General features: G+C 41.5%; 1 protein-coding gene across 3 annotated transcripts in view; it reads left to right on the top strand.

Moving 5' to 3' along the window:
* Positions 1 to 16,484, top strand: part of ARID1B (AT-rich interaction domain 1B) — a 316,305-nt gene that overhangs the window by 167,428 nt on the left and 132,393 nt on the right. For 2 of the 3 annotated variants that reach the window (XM_042895359.1, XM_042895358.1), the window contains exon 5: positions 5,717 to 5,758. The exons of the other annotated variant lie outside the window; for it this stretch is intronic. In XM_042895359.1, coding sequence (XP_042751293.1) covers positions 5,717 to 5,758 — 42 coding nt within the window. The remainder of the gene's footprint in view (positions 1 to 5,716; positions 5,759 to 16,484) is intronic. 3 annotated transcript variants of the gene reach the window in all.

The raw sequence follows: 16,484 nt of genomic DNA, 5'->3' as shown, positions 1-16,484 counted from the left end.
AACTTTCTAATGACTTTCAGAAATGAAAGCAGGATTGTCTGTGTGTCCCTCTTGTTTAAAAAAAGGAGAGATCAGGAGGGGATTCCACAGTAATTCAGGAGACAACCCTGCATCTCCTCCTTCTGTTATGATTTTGTTGTCGAAGGGAAGAGTCCTTGCTGATCTGCTTGATCTTTACAGCGAATACAGAAGTATTACAAAATGTGCATTTACATGCACATGTATTTTGTTTTGAACATATTTTAGAAGTGCCAGAGGCATGCCTTTATAGTGAGCAGGCACTTGGCAAAACCCCTCTAGGTATCAGAAAGGCCACGAGCTATAATTTTTCTAGAGTAATAGTGTCAGAAAAATGACAGTAGAAAGCAGTGAAATTTGCAGCCAGCTGGGCAAATTCTCATATGAGCCCAGCAGAAACTGCAGGCGCGTTCTGCGTATTTTGGCGGGCTCAGTGTTGCACCAGCTTGTGTGTTCCTTGCTGTAGCGAGTAGTGACGTGGTTGGGCTCGGGCTCTTCAGAGAGGCTGAAAACTGCTCTAAGTGTGCCTTGGACCAGCAGGTTTTGCTTGGCAGATAAATGCAGGTTGAAGATCCTTTGCAGCAGTAATGTTAACAAGATACTGTATGGGAGTCCATATATGCCTGAAATGTTTGTTAGTGCTCATTTTCAGGTTTCAGAAGAAAAAAAAAATACAGAGAAATACATTCTATGACCCACATTTTCTGTTAGTTATTTTGTCCGCGAGTACTTGCCACTTCACATTCTCTTGTTTGGATAACAGTGAGTACTAAGCATAGCTGTCATTCATTCTTTTTTTTATTAATGCCATTCCAATTCCTGTGGCTCTTGCTCAGTTCCTGCTAATCCTAACTCAAATACAGCCTTGATGGGCCGGAAAGGAGTTGGAGAGAATCAAGGTGCAAATCACTGCTGAGTTTGGCTTTGGAGATGGCCACGTTATTGTAATTCCTTGTGTCATCTAATCGTAAGGCTGTATAACTCTTTCAGAGAGGTGTTGTTTAGCATTGCTCCTCAAGGTTTTGGTGTGTTACAAATCCTTTTTTCTGTGCATGATTTATTTTAAATCTTACGGTTGTGATGCAGTGTGGTTTCTCAGACTAGGGACTCTGAGTCCTGTAAGACAAAAATACTTCATGTCATTTATTTGAATAAAAAGAGACTCAAGGCTTCTCCCGACTTGCTTTAGGGTACTCCAAACATTCTAGAGGATCTCTCGCAGCTTATCAAGTTCTTCCATCTTGTAATTAATTAGCAAGTATTAAATGCTACTGTTTTCTGCTCTGAACACGTAGAATGTTACGTAAGTATTAGTGGCGATGGCCACGGCTGCCCAGGTCACCCATTGCAGAGACGGGGTGGACTGTGAAGGTGGAATGCTGGTCATGTATGGGGGTTGGGCTGCTCTGAAAGTTATGTCTCCTGTTTTATGATGTTGGCCCACAACATCAGAGGTGAATGTTGATGGATGTGACAGTGAAGGATGAACTTTTACACCAGTATTCTGCTACATCTTGTTGCCATGTGACAGCTGGCAGCAGAGGGGCAGTCCGACAAAATGACATGTGTCAAGGAAGTACGTATGAAGTAAAGATGTGCTACTGAATTCCTCCATGCAGAAAAGGTGGCACCCATTGGCATTCATTGGCACATGCTGAGGACATATGGAGACCAAACAGTGAATGTGAGCACAGTGAGGCAGCGGGTGCATTTCAGCAGTGGAGTCAGTGACAGCGGGTCGCCTCCGCTCATGCAGATTTTTACAAGCACAGTGTGCAGGCTCTTGGTCAGCACTGGTGAAAATGATGGTGACTGTTGAAAAATTGTGTTATGTCGCTAAGAATTTGCTCTTTCAAATAGCGTTATTGTGCTCTTTGCATCTGTTTTTAGTTCCCATAAGAGGAGGCATTACTTTGGAGCAATCTACTGAAATACATGCATGTCTACATATATTTTTACAAAACATCTACAAAATATACATTTTTAATATTTATATAATTATAAATATTGCAGAAATACACACACATTATATGTAAATATAAAAGTGATGAGAGGCTGCTCTTGTTAGGTGCTGGAAGGGCTGTGGTGCTACCTGGCCCCATCCTGCTCAGCCCATGGCCGCCCAGAACAGCTCCCTGCTTCCTGGAGTTGGGTGTGGAAGGAGTGGGAAACCAAGGCAGGGCAGGGATGGTCCAGTAGTGAGATGCTCCTGCTTCAACACGAGGCAGGCTAGCAGACGTGTGACTGTGACACTGAGAGAAGCGGACCATGTGGATGTGATGGAGGGTGTTCAGCAAAGGTACAGAGCAGCACCAAGTGAAGTATTTTGGTATGTTGTGGTGCAGGCACATGGAACGAGCAATGTGTCATCTGAGAACCAAGCCCACTTTTTTAACAATGCAGTGAAATATACAAGGAAAATAACCCCTCTCCCAGGCTTGTGTATTTACATATTTACAGTCAGGCAATTTAAATGGAAAATGTTTAACTGCCACAAATAAGTATATAATCAGAAGTTCTTAATTAATGTCTGATTATCTTGAAACAGTAATTAATCTGTTTTTGTTTTTGTTTTTTGAATGAAAATGATGTATTTTGGAGAAGATTAAGAGAAAAGATGGTACTTGCCTGATTCTTAAGGGCACATTTTCTGTTCCTTCTGGGTAATGTGGGTGTTACTTGAAGTACACTCCGATTCCCACTAGAGGGGGGTCCTCTCAGGCTAGCTTGTAATGCATTTTGTGGGTTGTTTATTTTTTTTTTCTTTTTCTTTTCTTTTTTTTTTTGAAATTCAGCATGAGAAAAACATTGCAGTGTTGCACAGCTTGTTTCAATACTTTATGTCGTGTATCTTACAGTGTCAGCAGTTACTTGTCTCTTACTGCATTTTATACAGAGGTGAAGACCAAAATGAATGGATCAATATGGTAATGCAGGAGTAAACACAGTAGTAACTAAGCATACAGAGTGTGTTTTATTGCACCATCCTCAACATGAGATTTTATCGCAGAAATTGTGTGATTGCTCTTGGAAAAACAGAAGTGGTATTATCAGACTGTTCAATAACATTTTTTGTTAGAATTACCATCTATACCAGTAGCAGCAATCTGAACCATTTTATTGTCTCTGTGAGCCTTACATTTCTAAGCATTAAACAAAAAAAAATCCTACCTATAAAAGAGAGCACAGAAACACAAACTTCTGTTTTGCTGTCTGATGTCACAGTCTGTTCCTCTTCACAACATCCTGGTGAAAGAAAAGAGACCTGACTTTGGTAAACATGCTGTGTTAATTTTTGCATTTTGAACTATTTGTTCATCACTGAGTGACCAGGAGCTTAATTAGCACAGCCCACGTGCTGACAGTGCCACTTCCCTGCGTGGTGACGTCCCAGTGAAGTGAGGTGGCCTCTCCACAGGTTGGACAAAGGATGGATACCCAACAAAGACCACTTTGGGTTGATCTTTGCAGGAGTTTTGTGCCATCTGTGCTGTGTTCCAACACCGGGAGCGCCGAATGTGGAGCAGTGCAGAGAGGAGCAACTCTGGGGAGGTTCTGTGAGCCAATAGCCCGGCTGGGGCCACAGGGAGAGCAGAGGATGAGGAAGGGACCGCAGGGCAAAGCAGACAGGGTGAGCTGTGGTCATCAGCATAGCTGGATCCAAGGAGGGACCAAAGAAGGAGCCAGTGGCACAAGGAAGGTTCTACTTTCATTAGTGAGTCTCATGATAACCAGTGACCAGCTCCATTTGGAACCAGTGCAGTAGGATGGCATCTAAGATAGATGAATAGCACAGTATGGGGTAGAGATAATGGGGTAGAGATAACTGAGTAGATTCTGAACAAGGTTGTTAGAGTTTTGCTGTGTATGTAGTTGCTGAAGCAAGATGTTATACCAAAGCAGCCTGGTGACACTGAACACTCAGTTTAGATAGGTATCATGTTAACCCTAGGTGGACTGCTTCTGACACTGCAATTAGCTTCCTTCAGAAGCAACTTGAGGGACTGAATTGGGGACGGTATACTAACAGGTCATTCTTCTACTTCCAATCCAGTGTCTGATTATTCTTTTTGGCCCTGGGCAAGTCACTTAACCCTCTGTCTGTTTCTTCATCTGTAAAATATATTATGGATATTTATCAGTCTCACCAGGACTGATTGTTCAATATTTATAAAGTGCCTAAAGGATTAGAAGCTTAATCTAAGTAGCTATTACATATCATCTCAGATTGGTTTTATTTACTTGGATATTTTTTTTTCTGCCTCCTATTCAGTGAGATGTTGTTTTGTAGCCTCTTACTGCCTTTCCTAATCAGTTGGACAGGTCACAATTAGGTAACTTCAGGTTCGTTTTCTTCTTTTTACTCTTAGTTCCTATAAATGCTTCTTCTCTTCTCCCCCCCCTCCACCCTTTTCTTCCCTTTTTTAATTTAGAGATGAAGAGATACCATATGTTACTAGATCATGACATAAATATATTTAAGTGCTGCCATCATTGTTAGTTTATCAGCCTTTCCATTATAAACCCTCTTGTTCAGGGGTTTATAACTCTGGCATTATAATGTGCTTCGGGCTGAAACTTGACATTCATTTTTTCTGTCTTGATTTGCTTTAAATCCTTCACTCTTCTTAAGTTAAACTGGAGATTAGATACATTAGTTATAGTTATACTAGTTATATAAATTATAATGCAGCAGTAGGCATTTTAAATAGGATGTAAATCAGAGAAATAGAGAATTTCCTAGTTGTTAAACTATGAGCCTGGGAGTAGAAATCTGGGATTCTTTTCCTGAGTCACGTCCCCTGTTTGGCACATGACTGCTAAGAAATTACTTAACCTCTTTCTGCCTCACTCTGTTTTCTTTATATTGGGAGGATGACATTTTCCTACCTCACTAGTGTATTGGGAAGCTTAATTAATTAGAATTCATAAAAGCACTGAGGTTCTCAGGTGAAAGGTGCTGAAGTGTGAAGTATTTTTAAGGAGACTAATGAAAAATCGGTGTGCCTGTTTTTCTGTGTCTGTTGTCTCAGATTAATGCGTATCAGCTCTTGGAACAGTGGCTACATGGCAACCAGCAAGGTGTGCTGGATTTGGGGCATCGCTAGGTCACTTCACAGCTTGCAGTCCTCAAGCTTTCATACGCTTGCTGTATTGTGCTTCTGGATAGTCTTGGCCTCCGGGCAGTTCATCTTCCCTCAGCGCTACGATTCTTAAAGAATTTGCTTTGCTGAAGGCAGGAGAGGGGCCTGTGAGTCAAACTTGGGCCAAGGAGCTTCCAACTGGTGCTGATGCAGGCCTCATCAGGTGGTAATGCAAAGGGAAGAGCTCAGCTGTTGCCAGTCTTTAATTTTACACGATGTTGTCACAGCAGGTGGTGCAGGTTGTGCTCAGGGAGTTTTTTGGTGTAACCAGAAGTCACCTGAAGAGCAGTGTTCCAGTTGTGCTCCATTATATGTTGGGGTACTGACAGATAGATACTTTCCACACCATTTAGGTTGAGCTTCTGCTTCCTTTCTTTTGAGATTTTGTTGGCAGATAATAGTTCAGCATGTCCCAGTCTACGTAGACTTTCCTTGGGCTGGTCCAAGCTGATGTCCTTTGTGGAAAACTGCTCTGCCTGGACTGTGGTGCTATGCTCAGGAGAGGTTGCTGGTAGTGGCTACGTTTGAAATGATCTTTCTCCTTATAATTGCAGGTTGAAGTCTTGGCCTCCGAGGATGCTACATTTGGACACAAGGTCTGTAGTTTAATGCAGTTTTGCTCTGTAGGTCCCATCTGTTCAAATTGCTGGATGTGGTGTCACGAAAGATGGTAATTGTCAGCCTAAGAGTTGAGCATCCTGTGACTTACATTCACCAATTTGAAAAGCTTCCCCTAGGTGTGGTGTTCTGAGGTGGGCATGTGGGCTCTGTTACTCTGTATGGAGCACTTGAGCAGATATTACTTGGGGAAGGCCATGTGGAAACAGGGAACTTCTGCTTCGTAGTCACTTTTAAGCTGTCTCATTGTTGAGTTTGTTGGTGTTTGGTAGATTTACACTTAAAAATCCCACTTCTTACCTGCTTTGAAGTCTGTTGAGTAAGCTACTTTGTTCTCAGTCCTTTTTCACAGTGCATCACAAATAGAAAGTAGTATGCTGAACAGCCGCTTCGCCCTGTGTGCAGTTGTAGATCAGTGTATGGTATACGGCACGCGTGTTGGAGAGAACACTTGAAACCTGCTCTGCAAAGTGGGTAGGCAGTACCCTAGTTATTGCCTGAATTTCTTTGGCCAGCGAGCCTTACGGCAGTGAGTGTCCTTTTAATTGAACATTATTAGCAGATGATTTTAGGAAAAGGCAGATTGTGTGTAGGCTACATCTATTTAACTAGGAAGAGAGTGGGTATGGGAGGGGAAGGAGGAGATTAGAGGAACAGTAGGCTAAAGCTTGACAACGAAGAGTTTCCTGCTGCTGAATGTCCCCATGCTGTGATACTACAGCAAGTGAGAAAATAACAGCACTATTACTTAATGCCAAAGTGAAAAAAAAATCAAGAAAAGATGAAATGAGTTTTCCAAGTTTATGCAAGAATACCCTAAGCAAAATTAACCCACAGGAAAAAAAAACCCAAACCTTTAAAAGCATCTAAATATTCATGATGCCAGAATTTACAGTTGCGTCTATATTGTATATTTTTATGTTGATATGTGATGAAGTGATTTAAAAGAATTATTATGAACTGTGCTACTCTGGTATTATTTGAAATATTTAATGTATAATATTCTGCAGCATTTTCTGGTTTTTGTTTTGTTTTTTATTATTATTTAATACCCAGCATGTGTACAGAATATTTGTTGAATATTTAATAAACCTCAAGAGTAAGCTTTTGTGCAGTTATCTCCATAATCCTTCAGACTAGATGGGTAAACAGCAATATTACTGAAGCTGGTTGATACAGCTAGTGATTCTTACAACTGAAACACTGTGGAGGAGGCTTCTTGCTGGTTTTTTATGGTTAAACTTGCAGGGTGTTTTTCAGTCTTCCAGTTGTCTTCATCATTTGAAGCTCCTTCCTATTACCAAAGGCCTTAAGAGTGTTCTGTTGCTAAGCTTTAGTTTTTCAAAACTAAATCAATACTACTGCTAACTCTTTACATCATATTCTGGAGTCCCAAGGAAACTGTCTGTGAGATTCAGTTTCAGAATGACCTGGGTCATTTTACTCTCATAAAGAAGTATTCTTACGCTGTGTAACAAACTAGATATATCTAGGAACTTTGTATGTCTTTTTTTCCTCAATTGAGAAAAAGGTAAGCGTATCATTCCAAATTCATTAATCTCAGAATTTATCTTAGTTGTCTACTTAGGCATTCTGTGAAAGCCTCCTCTCCCTTAAGAAACACTTCCTCTCCCGTCTGTCGCAATGAGACATAAGCATTAGTAACTCTGTTCTATTGGTATGCCCATGGAGAATGCATGCAAACACAATTTTTAGAAAGAAAAATGTTTTTTATTTTTTAAGTTGGAAAACAAGTTTGTATGGAAAATGTCATACAGCATAGTTGAGGAATATGTAAGGTCATAGTTTTCATGAAACAGCACTTTCTTCGATACAAGCTTTTAGCCTGAATTTCTTTTCCAGCTTTAACGTAGGCAGTTGGGGGCCTTATCTTGACAGTTTTGGGTTGAGATCTGGCTCAGCAGCTAATATTTCAAGTCCAGTCTGTATGCACATGCAGAAACATAATTTGTGGCAGAGGGTGTCTGGTCTCTTGGCTATACCCATTCCACCAATCCGTGAACACTTATAACTTAGTTTTAGGCTGTGTTTCCTGTAGATGATGGAATACTGTTTTTGAAAAGGAGTACTTCTAGAATGCAGAAAGAGCTTACAATTTCTTATTTATCTCTTAGTCTTAAATTCTCCTTCACTGCTTACTGGTAGTGAATGGGGCCATTTCCCAAGAACACGTGCTGAATGAGACAGCATAACGGTCACCCTCACCATAGTTGTTGGCTGTGAAGGGAAGATCTGGATGATGTAGTCTTTTGAGTCAGTGATGATCAGAAGGATAAGCGCACACAGAAATCAGCTACAGGGTGTATTTGATGTAGGATGTGCATTTGGATTGGACAAAATAGGCTTTTATTTTAGCAAAGAAAGTTGAAACAAAAGCTATTGTTTCTCACTGTAAATAAGCCCAGGGAAGAGGTACCTTGAAGTGCCAAGTCTTGTTTTCACTCTGTAAACACAGAACAGGTGCAAACTGCAGACTGTTAGTAATTGTCCTTCAGAATGTTCCCTCCATCTCACTATTTTAATAAGAAAGCAATCTTTCCAAAACAAAGGTAGAGTATAAGGCAAAATGGAGTAAAAAAGGTATTTTTAATACAGACCCCCCGCCCCCCCCCTTCGTGTGTGTGTGTGTGCGCGCGCGCATATGTGAGATCAGGACTCTTTTATGGCTCACAGAAGTTTAAGCCATGGAAATAAGAAATGATGTTTGATAAGTACGAATATGCGCAAATTTGATATTGTTACTGTCCTTTGGTTGAATGATAGAGAAGCAAAGGCACTCTGTTTGTTTGTTTATTGCAATTAGTCTTGCTAATTTTGTCAGCTTGCCATAGTAGCATTTTTGAAGGTGGTACATGGGGCATTCAGTTTTACTTACGTATGTATTTTTGTGTGCGTATGTATGTGTCATAAAGAAAAAAATACCCAGTTTTTGGCTGATCTTTTGGTACTTAAAATGGTTGCAATGTGCATGGTTGTTGATGGAGAGATGTGGGTGAAATGACCACCTAGCAAATCATGGGCAGTTGATGGGTGATGTGGGACAGACTTGCCAGTTGTGCACACCGCATTCAATTCTGCTGAGTATTAGCTTATACATGCATTGTGTCTTTGGAAATGTACTTGTGGAGAACCTCACATAGCGTGACTGGATAGAGCAATGTCTGCCTGAGTCTGCAGTCAGCACACAAGAATGTATTTAAAAGTTGGAAGTTCTTTCAGCCTAATGATGATGTGTAAAATACAAACAGTGCCGATTTATTTTGTGTTGATTTTAGCTGGAATAGGAAGGTAGATTTTGGCAGATGGAACCAGCGCTGCCAGGTGGTAAAGAAAATTAGGAGGGATATGAAGATGTGAAAAAGAAGGAGGAGTAAGGTGTGCAGAGCAGTAATGGGAGGTGAAAGGCTTGACTGTTTTGAGTGATACCGATTTAAACACCAAGGCAGTAAACAAATAAAAATAATGGTGTCTGTGAGGTTTTTAAATCCTAGGAAATTCAGATGCTTAATTATAGTTAGAATGGAACTTATTAGTCTGAAAGGTTGGTTATTGTGTAAAGATTTAACCAGCGTTGCTATGGGAGTCTGGTGTTGGTGTTGGTCGGCGTTACGGTGCGGAAAGCAGTGGTAAATATTTCAGACGGGTTGAAAACTCTGTTTGGCCCTATGGAGAGAATGAGACGCTCGGCTTCTTTCCTCTTTGTGCTCCGTTTTCTATGCCTTCTTCCCCTTCCTTCCCCAGGCAGGGCCCATGCTGCCAGCACCAACCTGACCCACATACCGTGGCGGAGGTGGCTTTACCCGGTAGGACAGACCGGGATCCGCTCGCCCACGCGGCCGTCTGGCTGCAGCCATGTCGGTGCCGGGCACTCGGGGCCGGCCGCGTGGTGCTCGCACAGACCCGTGCTCGTGGCAACCGGCGGCTGCGTGTCGGCGGGAAAAGAGACGCTGGTGTCCCCGCAGTGGGAGAGCTCGCAGAGAGCACGGCTCTCCTGCTCGGGAGCCGGCTTTAATCCTCCCATTGTGTGTACTTTTAAGCTGTGTTGTGATGTAATTGGCTTAATCATTACTATTATGTCGCTTTGCACAAGTAAAGATTGTAATTTGACATATGGAAATAAACGGCAACTGGATTAGTGATATGCAGGTGTCACTTGGAAACGGGGCAGGCGAGAGCCCCGCGGTGTTTGGCAGGGGTGCTGGTAGCGCATCGAGGCACGTTCCCGCAGCGCTGTGCTCGGGCGTAAGACCAGCCGCACCTGGGGGCCGTGCTGCTGGTGCTGCGGGACCGCTGCTGAGCCCCGCGGGATGCGCTCGCTGCTGGGTGACCTTATGTTTCCTCGGGGAGGAGAAAAGTACAGGAGGAAGATTTCTCTTCGGTGGGGGTGCAGCTCTGGTAAACAAGTGCCTTGGAGGTGGCATTTCTGGTGCGGCTCCGTCAGCCTGGTGGAGCTTCTGGTGGTGTTGGTGGAAGTGGCTGCAGTGTTGTTCTGTGGCACAGCGTGAAGCGGTGACCTCATCGCCGTCACTTAATAATTCTGCAGGTTATCGACGGAGTCTATTCCTAAGACTTTTAAATGTCTGCTGCTGGGTTGTGTTTTTTTAATGCTCTTTCTTTGACACAGGATATACAGTTTTAAGAATCGTGCTCAGGACTAAAATCTCTTTTCCCCTCCTACCCCATACTGCTTTTGCACAAGCTTACTAAGATTTTGTTTTGCTTTTGTCCGCCTTGCAAATGTTGCTTTATTCCAGTACTCAGAGCATTACAGTGCATTTCTGCAGCCTGCTTGCTTCCACACTCCAGGTACCAGAAGTTCAGATCCCGAGGGAAAACACAGCTGCACGGTGTAAGTGCGTGCCTGCTCCATGATTTGAAGTGAAGGACACCAAAGAGGATACATTTGGTGACTGATTGTGCGTTATAACTGTGCAAATCCAGAAGGAAACTGTTGTTCTGGCAGTATCCACAGTACAGAAGCCCTGAGCTGCGAGATGGAGTAGAGATGCCATTTGAGAAAACGTCTTCTCAGGAGAATGTTGTGTTGGTTAATTGTATTTTTTTTTTGGAGGAGTTTATTAGATTGATTGGCACAAAATAGTACTTCTTGGAAAGCAGGAAGAGGGAAGCCACATGAGAAGAAAAGTAAGCATAAAAATTGTTTTCTTCTAAGGTATACCTTTTTAAAACAGCTTTCTTTTGTTGGAGACTCTCATTGCCTCTGCTTCTGCCATCTGGTGGTTGCTTACAGCAGTTGCATCTTGAAAGGCAAATAAAATTGTTCTGAATTAATCCTTCTCAGAAGAGGATGTTTTGAAGTGTCTGAATTAGCTCTGTCTTGATATGTTGACATTTGGAATGTCTATATGTGTTTTTAGTATGTAAGAATGTATAGAGAAATGAGCCCTGATTTAGATCTGTGCACTGTTGACTTAGGAATCTTGAGGGCTATAAATAAGTTCTTGGACTTATTGCAGCTTAAAAAGAATAGATATTCATATTAGCCTCCAGTAGCTTCTGTTTCGCTGCTCAGAGCAGAATTAGGATTACATGTTTCACCAGCTCTGTTCTTGCTGTTTTCTTTGTGGAGTTGTTTTATCTGAGGTGTTCAGAAACGATTAAAAGGATTTTGCGGTCTTCTTTCTTTGAGTCGTTTTGAAAGCAATGTTTTAGGATTGCTGAAGTCTTCTGAGTGCTGTGTGTTTGCTGAGAGGAGGGAAGAAGGTATTCTTTTGGTGTGCTCTTGTAGGGCTCTCAGTAGGAGCATTTTGCACTAGTGAGTAGCAGTGACTTTAGCATGTTTTGCCTGGGCCTATTCAGATCACTGCTGGGTATTCAGGACAAGTAAACACAGAACTGAACAGCTATGATAATGTTTTAGGAAAATTTCACCTACATAAGCAGTAGTTCTTTACATTGGGTAATTTCAGTCTCAGTAAATCTAATTTTCTGATTAGTTTTATAGAAATTAAGAGGTAATACCAACAGATGAGATGGGTGGAGAGGAACTTGGAGCTCTCATACTCCAGCTCTGTCCTGAGGGCTGCAGAGCAGTGTATCTGACCACCTGGAGTCTGGAGGATGTTGTCAGACTAGGAGCGCGGTGCCCCATCAAAACCCACTCCCCAAGCACCTGCTTGTCGCAGTGCCCTGCTCCTTCCAGCTCCTTCCTACTTCTAATGCTAGACTTCCTCCAGTGACTGAAGTGCTGGTAAATAGTGTGAAGCAGCTTGTGGTGTTTGACAAGTAAATGCTGCAGGCCTCAGGATTAGGCTTGGGGACCAGGACTGGGAAGCAGTTGTTTCCAAAGTTGCAGAGCATTGTGGAGGGCTAGTGTGAGCAAAGTGGGAATGTCGTGCCTGCCCCCCAGCACTTGAAACTTGCAGGCTCGTGGTTTGTGATCAGATGGAATCAGCAAAGTACAGCCTTTAATGATGGTTTTGTGATGGCGATATGCATCAGCTCAGGGATCTGATGGAACTCTCCATTTCATACCAATTGCTACAATGCAGTGTGAATTACAACAACAACAACAACAAAAAAAAAAAAAAAAAAAAAAAAGCATTATTTTCTCGGTCTGTCTTCTGTTACTCTACACTTGTAGTTGGTGGCGGTGCTGAGGCTTTGCAGCCCTGCATTTCTGCGTGGGTTTGTCAGAATTGGGCCCAGCCTTCTGTTAATGGTTGTCTCCAGCTGAATTTCAGACTGTTAAAATGTAACCAGTACGCTGTTCTGCAGTGCTGCAGGTCCTCCACGGTTCTGTGTGGCCCGTTTGATTTATGCAGTTGTTTTGAACTTGGAGGGAATATCAGATTTGCTGAGAACTCATTTGACAACTGGAACGCAGCGCCTGCTTGTAAATACCTGCACATTTTAAGTGTTTAGGCAGGTGGTCTCTTTGTTTGGGGGTGGGAAGAGGGCAGGACCGAGGGTTTGCAAATAGTTTGCTGTTCTTTCTTGATTGGGAGAGCAGGTCAGACCTGCTTTCTTTTTCTTCTGCAAGTTGTACCTGGCTGCGCAACTGGTGCGACCAGAACCGCCGCCTGGGGCCAGAGCCCCACCTAGTGCGGGAAGCAGGTGCCCATTCATACTGCGCCTCAAAGCAACAAGGAACAAAACAACAAAGGAACCGCAGCTTTGAAAATTTCCCTCCTGTTTATTCCTTTGCTTTTTTGGATATTATTTCTTTCTAACAACACAAACCAGGAATGCACGCATGGAACGAGATTGAGCTTTTTGCAGTGTGGCTGCTTAAACCGATTGCATGGTCAGCTTGTTAGAACTAATGCAGGTTTGAAGAATAGAAATTGCTGGGGAACATGAGGAAGTTGTTGGGTGTGAGGGAGGACCTTAGTTCTCTTTTTTCTGAAACAGGGTCAGGTGTGTATCATGCATGCTTCAGAGTGTACTTTGCAAGAAAAAGTGAATTTCAAGGGGAAAAAACAATGGCAGTAGCCTAGAAGCTTGGGATTTACTGAATGCACGTCTTTTGCAAAAGGATCATCTTGTAACTTGAAATCTTCAATTATTCAGTTCTTTTTTTTTTTTTTTTTTTTTTAAGGAAATTCTTCATATGAGATGGGTTTTCTATTGAATTGGAGATTTTGATGAATAATTGTGTTGGGTTAGAATGACACTGGAAAATTTTGTTTTTCAAGGTCATTTCTTTGATTTTTCTCAGTGAACAGTACAATATTCTGTATCTTAGTAACGTATTTTAGTAGAAAGATCAAAATTACACATGGTTTTGGTGTAATTTCTGTACTATCCCAATGCTTTTAATTGCTTAACATGATGTGCACACAAATTTCTCGTGCAGTGATCTTGCGATTCTATTACAGAGTCCCTGGTATTACCTGGAATAGAAAGCAGGCAGATTTATAATCTCTGTAGTAAAATTTGCCTTCACGTTTTAATCTGGAACAGAATAAGCATCAGCACCACTGCTCAGCATCAATGTAACGTGTCTGTTTTCATTCCACCAGCTGATTCCTTTCCACCTCCCCCCCCTCCTTTTTCAAGATCTATTTGAATCTTCCTGAGCCTTCTGTGATACGTTCTCACAGCGCTATTCCTTGTGTCAGAACAGATGTACTGATTACCTCGTAAATGTAACCTATATCTGGGGCGGTTTTACAGCTCTAATCCTTGTGCAAGGGCTGTGCGCTGGTGGAGGGAGGCACACCCTCAAAGTGCTTGTGAGAACAACACGGAATACATACTAATTTAAAAATTAATAAAGATATTGTGAGCTGCTGTTTATGAAGGAGAGCAATGATGGGAATCGTGTGGAACTGGCTTTTGTAGCATCTAAGTAACTTAATATCATTATAACACATATGATTGCATGCAGAAGCTTTACAGTAGTGTAACTGTGGGTGTTTATATGGTTATTAACTCCCAGTTTTTAGCTCTGGTGTGTGCAGAATGCTGCCAAGGTCAGAGTTGTTAAGCTGCCCCAAATAGTGCTGAGGAAAGAGTTATGTTAGCTGAAGCTTCATCTGTTTTGTTTTAAGCAATTCTATTTTATATACATATATATATATATATATATATATTTAACCAGAGCATTATGGAAGAGAATCTTGAAGGAGAAATTTGGGAATGCTGGGCTTAGAGACGGCATGAAATTAAGGAAATTGAATAGCATTAGAATTGGTTTCTATGGTGGAACAAATGTTGCAAACATTGATGATACTCTTTGGATCCTGTGTGCTACCAGGCTTAGTTATACAAAGGTTTGAAAGTGAGAAGTAGTAGTTTAAACTTGATACAGTGAGCGAGGGAAAGCTAATGGAGCACATTAAAAATGCAAGCTGACCTAGATATACAGCTGAATGGTGCCATGTGGCGTGCAGCTCTGTCTGGAAGGCTGCAGTATCTTGTTGACCAGAGAAAAGGTAAAAATAAAATAAATAAATAAATAAATAAAAGCTGAAAAATACGGTAAGGCAAATACAAAGGCGAGATTTAAGAATTGGGCCATTCCATTCTGGTTTACATGTGATGTTAGGGGAAAAAAAAAAAACAAAAAAACCATCATTAGGGCTTTTCACTGTGAAAGCTGCTATTGATTTCTGTTAAGTGTATGCAACGTGTGTTTAAAAAATAATCTACAGAATTTATTTCCAGGGAATGATTGATGTGCATGCCCCATTGCCACAAGTGTTCGTACTTTCTGCTCTCTTCTATCTAGACTATGTGTATGCAGAGCCCTGAAAGATGCAAGAAAAACAAGTATTATGTTAGGGGTTGGTTGATCAGAACTGAGTGCTGAAATTCTTTCTTTCTGGAATATAGTGATGTTCAGTATGTGAAAGTCTAGCAGAATCTGGCCACTACTTTTGCAGTACTTTTAATTTCACATTAACTTTGGAGAACTATCTAGGAGATGTCAAAGTATCAGAAAATGTTAATATGATTTTTTTTTTTTTTTTTTTGGATAATGAATATTAAAATAGCTTTTAGCTGCTGTTTGAAATTTGATGGGAAGTCATTCTTTTGGTATTTAGACAGCTTCAACTGCAAATGATTATCTTAGCTTATTGATAAATAGCAAGAAAGGTTACAGAGAAAAGGTTGACCTTCCCTTCCCACTCCCCTTTGCATCTGTCTTCCTCAGCCTCTGCTGCAACTGCATGAATGCCAGCATGAATGATTGGGATAGTATGTATTTTTGTAAGACTAGGAGGTTTAAAGCAGGTATATTTTTTTCCAAGTCTGTTAGTTATAACGTGTTTTCATTTGGAACAATAATAATAAAAAAGGCTTGCGTGTACCTGTGATGCATTTGATTCCTCCCTGCAGTGACTCATTGTGGATCTCTCTTACAGCTAAGTGCTTGTTCCTTGTGATCAGAGGAAAATGCTACACACCTTCTGCTTCGTGCCTATTAAATTCAAGTTGCTATTGTAGGCAGCATTACACAGCTATCCCGGAGAATTAAAGGGGGGGGGAATCAAGAACATAGCTGAATTGGAAATTTCAAAAGCCACTTTGTTCCCCTTCAGCCTTAATATTGATTTCTACTGCATTTCTGTGTACGTGCTTGCTTCTTCCAAATTTACAAAATTTTCTTCCTTCTTGTCCAGAAAAACCGTTTTTGGTAGCTTGTTGAAATTAGTGAATGTGATGGTGATTGTCTTTCTTCTCTCCAGTAGAACTTGAATGATGGATACCAGCCATTTTAATCTCATTGTATTAAACAGAGCATATAGTTCCTTTATGCAGACCAGTATTTCGAGCTGAAGAGAGGACTGTTTTCTCCTTTCTGTTACCTTTTTCCCCCTTGACTCTTTTCATTCCCTTGGGGAATGGTCTGGAGAACAAAGTGTCCGTGTTCCTTGAAACAGAAATAGAACGATCCATTCATTATTTAGTGATCTATTTCTGCTTGGCAAAGTTAAGCACATGCTTAACTTCAGGTCTGTGATTAAATCTCACTGACTTCAGTATGACTTAAATGCTTTGCAAAACTGTGGCTTTTATTCCCATCTCCCCATCACACCACTGCTCTTTTTTTTTTTTTTCCCCTCCTTTGCAACATTGCAAGTTGACTATGCTTAGTGTCAGCAGTTTATGTTCTGCATGTTTAATGAAGGCCACGGCTCAGCTCAGCATAGCCCTTCCCCTTACGCTAACAGAATTTTGATAAATGAGATTTCCTTGCGTGGAGAGCAGAGA

Source organism: Lagopus leucura, unplaced genomic scaffold (assembly GCF_019238085.1).
Source record: "Lagopus leucura isolate 7727_CA_CO unplaced genomic scaffold, USGS_WTPT01 Super-Scaffold_73, whole genome shotgun sequence".
Lineage (NCBI taxonomy): Eukaryota > Metazoa > Chordata > Aves > Galliformes > Phasianidae > Lagopus > Lagopus leucura.
This window is presented reverse-complemented; position numbering and strand designations above follow the sequence as displayed.